Source organism: Sitodiplosis mosellana, unplaced genomic scaffold (genome assembly GCF_009176505.1).
Source record: "Sitodiplosis mosellana isolate CC-2019 unplaced genomic scaffold, AAFC_SMos_1.0 Smas_scaffold_6166, whole genome shotgun sequence".
Taxonomy (NCBI): Eukaryota; Metazoa; Arthropoda; class Insecta; order Diptera; family Cecidomyiidae; genus Sitodiplosis; species Sitodiplosis mosellana.
The window spans coordinates 35,390-43,731 of record NW_022601407.1 but is presented as its reverse complement, the minus strand read 5'-3'; the positions used below and the strand labels follow the sequence as shown (position 1 = coordinate 43,731).

Sequence of the window (8,342 nt, the reverse complement as noted above, 5' to 3'; positions counted from 1 at the left end):
GAAATTTCGTTTTTGTCTGACAAAGAAACTATAAACTGTATTAATTATTATTGTTAAAATTATTACGATTTTTTTTAATTTTTACATTGAAATCAATTTAAATACACAATTCTAACACCTTGAAATTAATCGATGGCATAGTTTACATCTATATCCACTACTCGTCTATGTGGTGGTAGTGTGTCCCTGTTTTTACGCATCGTGCGATTCCATTTCCATATGTATGTATTGAGCGTTTGTCCAAAAAAATTGTTATTGTTTCTTGCTGTTGTTTTGATGCAATAATCATTCTGTCGTGCTTCACAGTCCACTAGTACGTTCATAAGACAGCAAATGTCAGACGACTATACATAAAAATATCAACTAATAACATAATAACGTTGATCGTATATTACAAATAATATTCCAGACAACAATATATGTTTTTTTTTACACCTAGTATTTCTTTGTTGTTTTACTACGCAAATGTACACATGTGTAAAAAATTCATATGACTGCTGTTTTTTTGCCAAACGTTTTGTTTTGGAATCATAAATATTCGTTTCCATTTTTTGTGGCAAAGGACTCCTTTTGCAAACAGAAGTTGCTATAGAACGCCAATCGAGGCCCTTTTGCATTTTTGCGATAATATATTTTCTTTGTAAGGTCTGTGAATCTCAATAATATTCTTCCAAAAATGCTGTATTCCCGAATTGTGTCGAAAAATTGAAAAAAATAGTCTTTTTGTGCGTGTACAAAAATAATTTATTCATGTAAGTTTTTTTTCTATTGAACCTTGGAACATACAACGAAACAGATGAAAGTGATTCATAGGCGAATGATAGAGCAAACGAATGATCACATAATTGTGTCATCATAAGGTCATAAATAGACCCATGAAGCTGGAGAGTGACTCCGCAGTGATCATCGAAATGCGCCTCTGATGATGAATGTTCGTATTCGGACTTTCAACAATTAAGAACAAAAATATAGGCATCTAATAGTTTTTTTTTTCGACTTTGTCACATAGAATTATCGGTCAAGTTTTTTTTTACGATACACATTGCCATTAAGACGCATTTTTATTTAATTTGAGACTCATGAAAATGCAAAAAAAAATCAACAATGACCTTAACATATTCCAAAACAATACCATCAATGGAAGCGTCACAGTTGATTTTTGTATTCAAAATATTTGAAAACAAAATGAAAATTTGAATAACATCCAATATAAATTTTATATTGTAAGTGTATGTCGCAGACATTACCAAACGGAATAAATCTTGTTATTCACTGCTTCGTTTGAAAAATTCGTTTTGAAAATTGATACTAAAAACTTATTTAAACGAAAATTATTTTGTATTAAATTTAAATAATTTCATCAGATTTGACAGTTGATACACACCGTTTCTTTGTTGATAGTATGTTAAATATAAACACACCTTTGGATATATGTGAAAAAGCAAATCGTTCGTAGTTGTAAATCCACGCAACAGATTACATTTTAGATATGAATGATGTCATTTTTCTGTTTTGAGGTGGATAAACAGAACATACAATACGATTGCGATTCAATTATATTTTTATTTGAATTCTAATGTGCCATCTAAACTGTGAATTTTGTCAATTATAATGAACGCACAAATCATTACAATATTTTAGATGTGGGAAATTGAGAACGGAGTGCACTTTTTTTATTTAAATATCTGAAAGGACGAGTATGACTTTCGATGATTCAATATTATGACACTAAAAAATAAAAATAAATATTAGTTGGTCATTTCAAAGCCACAATGTATATTTAGGAAAGTATTTTTACATAATTGGCTGACATCTTCCATGGTTCACAAGTGAAAATATTTATTTTTAAGTTCCAATGAGATACAATCGTTTTCAAAATAAAGAACTACGAAAAGTCTTGTCAAATCGTCAAAATTTATGCTTTGCTTTGACTCTACTTCTAGATATTGTGTGCTATCAATCTATATGAGGAACTGAAGTCATCTTGACTATGGGAAGTATTTATAGTAGAATAAATGTGCCACAGTTACACGGTAGTGTAACTCAAATAATAAGTGGTAGAAAGCGAAAACATGAAGAAATTGACTCAGAATCTGGCGATGAAATGGAATCAAGCATTCATAGACACCTCAACACACCAGTCAAGTAAGTTTAAAAAAAAGGTTCAAAAATTTCATTTTAAAATAACTCGTTCCATATTATTACTAAAACACAACTATTTCTTATATTCCGCAAAACAGAAAGAAATTGATGACTACACCACAGTATATTTACAAAACATTCTTCGTTGAGGAACAAAATTCTGATATATCTGTAATGGCTCGTTTATCCAGTGCTAGTAAAGTTTGGAATCTTCACAAAATCTATCTGTGTCAAAGGTAAATTGCAAACAAAGTGAAAAAAAAAAAAGATTAGAAATTGAATTAAGACATTTTTCAGCCCATACTTTGCCAGTATGTTCAGTGGATCATGGCGTGAACGTGAGCAAAACTTCATTGCTATTGAGATTGTTGATCCGAAAATTACGCTCGATTGTATGTAAATCACACGGCAATCCGCCAATTGTTCAGTTACATTAATTAATTAATTGTAATTACAGCTTTGAATATTGTATTTGGCTCATTATATTTGGACGAAGTAACACTGGACCCAATGAAAGTAATATCTGTATTGGCAGCAGCGGAATTACTTCAGCTCGATGGTCTAATTGAAAAATGTTGCGAGGTCATGAACTCCACAATCAACGCCGAGGTAAATTTGAAAATAAAATTACACTAGCTTTGAGAATTTTGTAAAAAATGATTTTTTTTTATTCAATAGACGGCGATTAAATATTATGAAGCAGCCAACCAGTATGCAGCAATGGACGTGAAGAAAAATGCATTTCAATGGCTACTGATTAATTTGTTAAGTTTCTATTCAAAACACACGAAATGGTTAATGATGCTTAATGCGGATTTGTTGACTGAACTCCTGGATTCGCCAGACTTGGTGGTAAGTTCTTGTGAATGTAGTAAATCTTATGTCAACTCATTATGTTAAAAATAAAATGATTATGATAGGTAATGCAGACAGAATTCGCATTGTATGCTCTGCTGAAGGTTTGGATGTATTTGGAAATCCATGAAACTGATGACAATGTCGAATCAACAAACAGTACAAATAATAATGCTAGTGAACTCATCAGCCAGGCATCAAACTACTTTTCTAATTTGAAATCAAAAGCCCCATTCCTTCATACACGATCCGGACAAAGATTTGTCAAACCTTTTCGCAAACTCCGTTTACAACACCTAATTAATCATCCCGTCGATATCAAACTCATTCTCGAAGATAATATCATTCCGAAAGATTGGCTATACTTACCGTTTATGGTTCAATGGAATTCGCTCATTAAAATTGACAATGGCCTTGATTCTGGGTAATTAAAATAATTCAAGAAATTTAGTGTCCACATTTTCGGATTCTATAGTAAATTTGGACTATTGAAAAACAGGCCTGTCGATTGTGATGAAACTACATTTTATCAAACATGTTTACGATGCGGACGGGTACTAGATGACGATGGATACCAGAAGTGGCGTTGGACTGGATTTAATTTTGGCGTTGACTTGGTGCTTGTTTCGGATACAAGGACATTAAGCATCAAGCGTCACCATCGTAACGATAATGAGCGATTATTAAGTCTACAATCCAAACGAAATATTTTATTACGGTAATTTCAAAGATTAAAGATATTTGTTTAATACTATATGAATAATTTATTCACACTTTTATTTCATTTTAATTTTCACATCAAATCCACAGCGTTACCATATTTTCATTGAATGAACAGCGACAAGTGAGACACTTGCAAACGACTAACATCAAATCCATTCAGTTAGATCGAAATGAAGAAACTCGCCTAATTTATTTAGACTCAGAACTCGTCTATCCAGTGTTAATATCTTTAAATCTTCTAGTCTCAACTCCAAATAAAATTGAGTTACCCCAAGAACAAATCAGTTCACTACCATCAACATCCGGCCAATCGGCACAAATTGCGGAAAATTCCAACAGTAATGAATCTGAAATTTCCACCATTGGCACTACAAATGCATCAAAATTAAACAACAGCAGTTTAGATGACGATTCGTGAATCGTAATAAATGTGTATATCTTTTATATTCTAAATATGAAAATTGGAAATTTCATATCATGAAACGTAGATTCAATGATTTTGTCTTTTATTTTAGTTTCATAAAGTATTAATATTATTCTACAAAACAAATCAAAAATTTACAATCTTCATTACGATATTAGAATCGTTGAAAACCTAGATTAATTTCTGCGAGTCCGAAAAAAAAGTTTTTATGTAACTCAGTTTTTAACTATATTTAATGAGCATTTTTATAAGAACTGCTTTAAATCGCATTTTTGTGTGAATAACACGTTAATATTTGTCCAAATTTTCGCCATCCATTGTTTTCCTTGCTGCCCTCACAGTTAAAAATTTGTTTTTATAGCAGAAATTTCATATGGAAACTGTCATGACAGTACAACAATTTTTTGGGTGATGCTTGCACACATTGGGGGTTTGAATGCACGATGGTAGAGGACCTCAAAACAAACACTTCTGCATCATTAGTTTGTCAGGGAGACGTATTAATAATAAAGTTATCGTATTGGACGAATTTTGAGTAAGCCTATGAACTAAATAGGTCTGAAACATTAAATTTTGTTAGAATTGATACATGCATTTTCAGAAAGGTGAGACTTTTCTATTAATTTTGGTACCCAATCCATTAAAATCGGTTGGTTGGTTCCCGAGATATAAATCTAAACGTGTTTGAAATCAGTGAAAAATTTAATTAATTTAAAATCCTGATAAATCTTCTTATTACATCCCTACCAAATGTATGGAAAATCGAAAAGGTATAGTAGAGAAAAAAATGAGTATGTCTTGATCAACTCAAATGAGGTGAGTAGGTTCACAGAGCAGTTGCAACCTAGGGGAATATCACGTAATTTTTATTCACAAAACTTATTTCCATCTCATTTATTTCATTCAAATACAATAAAATTTATCTCGTATTCACCATGTGAGATGCGGTCTGATATTTGAGATTATGCTGAATTTTGGAAACAAATGTGAATTTTTGCAGATTTGTGAAGATATCTTCAATATCAAAATGGTTAAATACAAAAACGACTATAAATAAAACAAAATCGTCTAAAAAAATGACAATTTCGTCTAATGGAAATGGTCCCTTTTTTTAACAAATTCGTCTAAAATATTTTTTTTAAAATGACAAAATCATCTAAAAATGTGACAATCGGGTTTTCAAGAAAATCGGGTTTTGAAATAACAAAATCGTCTAAATACGAGTTTTCTTGCAAAATTGACAAAAACGTCTAAAACACTCCAAAAACGTCTATTAACCAAATGTTTATTTAAAGTGACAAATCTCAGATATCTCGCGTAATCTAAAATAATTGAAAATAATTTTTAAAAATGCAATAAATCAATAAAAATTCAATAGAATTGTTTGCGTGATATTCCCCTAGGGTGCAACTACACAGCTGTCCAACTAACTATAAACAAAAACGAATGATTTTTTTTAAGTGTAACATCGGCAGAGAATTTTTTCGAAGTGAAATACCGCGTCTAACATTTCAATAAAATTAGTTTTCTATGATTCACTTTGGAAAACGTTTGCGCTGGTGTTTCACTTTAAAATAATATGCATCGATGTTTCGTTTGGAAATACTTGTTCAATGGTGTTTCGGTTCTAGGAATGCATGATAATTTTATTGATAAGGAATGCGAATTTCGATGTGGCGATAACACCAATGGATTGGGCACATGAAATACTTTACCAGAATCGAAAAAAAAAATTGAAACTTTTTTTCGATTTTCGGTTGTATGATGTCAGCTCCGAATTTCCAATTCCCTCGAACGCCGAAAATTCGTGCTCACACTTACGTGCAATTTTTACTCGTATTGTTATACACATCAACAAAGCAGTCTGCTTAACCCATGGACTGCTAGTGTCAAGTCAAATAATACTAAACGCATCCATTCTCAATAAGAAAACAATGAAAAATTAATGGATGCGTTTAATATTATGCAGCATTTACGTGCATTTACGTTCGACACTAGCAGTCGTTGGCTTCACCGTAAAAAAAGCGCAGTAAGGAAACAGGAACGCACATGTTTTGGCATTTTCCGAATTTCCCGGGCCTATAACTTCTAAACGGCATGGAATTTTCACTTGGAGTCTTCGGAAAAGTTGTAGATCCTGTCAAAATGAACCTCTCTGCAATATGCCTCTTTTGCCCAAATCACCCTTTCAGCTCGAAAATACACCCCAAAATATTACGATTTTAGACCTACCTAAAGGTGGCAAACGGACGGACAGAGGACGAACATTTCGTGTCCCAATGTCCCATTTTAAATTAGGACAAACGGACATCTTGTCCCGATGTCCCATTGCCAAAAGGGACAAACGGACATTTGTCCTAATGTTCCATTTCAAATTAGGACATATGGACAAATTTTAAAAATTTGTTATTTTAAAAATAACTTACATCACTTCATAAGTGTTATACATCATTTTGAAAATTTGTCTATTTGTCCTAATTTGAAATGGAACATTAGGAAAAATGTCCGTTTGTCCCTTTTGGCAATGGGACATCGGGACAAGATGTCCGTTTGTCCTTATTTGAAACGGGACATCAGGACAAAATGTCCGTTTGTCCTAATTTGAAATGGGGCATTAGGACAAATGTCCGTTTGTCCCAAATAAATAAAAGGACAGACGGACGAAAAAATTTTGTCCTTTTGCCACCTTTAGACCTACCCTATAGCAAGGGGGAGGTTTTTTGGGATTGAAGTGTTGGCATAGTTTTCAATCTTTGTGAGATCTACAACTTTGCTGAAGACACTTTTTGAAAATTCACAGTCGTTTGGAAGCTATAGTCCCCGAAAAAACCATTATTCACCCCTGTGAAAAGGGGAACGTAAAAATTTGGTTTTGGGGGTTCTTAGGGATGCCCCCTCTAACGCGCATATGCATTTGAAAATCTGCGTCTGCGAAAACTTAGAACTCATTTTCGAACAATTTTATTTTTAAAAGTCAACATTTCGAATTTTCTTTCATATTTATTTTATTTTTATTTTATTTAACACCGCCAAGCTCTGGCTGAATATATTATAATAGAATGTGGCCGGAAAAGAGTGCAAGACTGTTACATCAATTAGTATTAGGCTTACAATGATTAATAATAACAATAACTATCAGTTCTCGCCTCGTTAAAAACCTGGCTCTTTTCGTAAACCCTTTGCATTTACACAAGTAGGAGAATCTCCTAAGGAGATAAAACAAAAACACAGTCATACAACCAAGATGGAAATGCATGATATTAGTCCGATAGCAAACGGTCCAAAATAACCTTTGGTAAACGTTTCCAAAGGGAAAAAGGCTATGTGAAGTGTCAACTGTTACGCGTTTAATTTGAGACTTTGGGACTGCAAAAGTCGTCACTCAATTTATACAGTAGAAAAATTGACGAGAAGTTTTACGTCGGTTTGGCAGATCCATGTTGATTGCAGAATGGCTTGAGTTAATCATTAAACCATGATTTGAAACATAACAGAGCATTCTATGCAAAAAAGTAGTTAATTCAAAATTGAACAAAATCTGGGAAAAATAACACGCTAACTCGACGGATGGCTATGACACTGATCAATATCTCATTTACAATATATAGGTGTAAACTTTACAAGGTATTAGGAATGTGAACCATCAATTCGGCTTAAAGTTCCGAATGGTATGGAAGGTAGACGAAAGAAAAAGGGATTAGCATATGCTAATTGCTTTGAGTGCACATTTTGAGCACAAAGTGGCACCATAATATCGGGTACGTCGGGAATTACCCAAAAAAGGAAGTCAGTTTATGACGAAAATGCATCAGTTTTATTGCTTAACGTGGTACGTAGCTGAACTGCGCACGCATGTTTGCTGATGTTATACTGTGTGGGGGAATTCCAAACGCAATTAGGAGATGAAAAAAACAAGAAAAGTAGAAACGAGACGAAAATAATAAAAATTATTGGGGATGCAGACAAATATTGAAGTCTGCAACAAAAACATAAATGCACTTTTGGTGCTCGACGCATATTCCATTCATGCGAAATGGTACCATATATAGTCATAAAGCAGTTCGGTACAAAATATGAATCGTGTAGTCAATTGAACGCAATGGCAGTACCGATATTGCTACACCATGGTTTTGAGGTATCTGATATGAAAGTGTTGCGTATGATTTCTGGAGCATCGCGCGGGACCAGGGGGAGAATA

General features: G+C 33.1%; 1 protein-coding gene across 6 annotated transcripts; it reads left to right on the top strand.

Annotated features, from left to right (window-relative positions):
• The first annotated feature begins 104 nt into the window (after positions 1–104).
• Positions 105–4,448, top strand: LOC129575207 (protein germ cell-less). Of its 6 annotated transcripts, none has more exons than XM_055458258.1 (9): positions 105–221; positions 1,944–2,145; positions 2,241–2,378; positions 2,440–2,534; positions 2,600–2,751; positions 2,821–2,994; positions 3,063–3,421; positions 3,497–3,715; positions 3,808–4,448. In XM_055458258.1, exons 2-9 carry the CDS (start codon positions 1,991–1,993, stop codon positions 4,136–4,138), a joined length of 1,623 nt encoding a protein of 540 aa, XP_055314233.1. In that variant the 5' UTR covers positions 105–221; positions 1,944–1,990; the 3' UTR covers positions 4,139–4,448. The 6 variants fall into 6 exon arrangements, with proteins under 6 accessions (XP_055314233.1, XP_055314231.1, XP_055314232.1 ...); XM_055458256.1 differs by lacking the exon at positions 105–221 and adding an exon at positions 288–752; XM_055458257.1 differs by lacking the exon at positions 105–221 and adding an exon at positions 303–645.
• Positions 4,449–8,342: the final 3,894 nt, after the last annotated feature.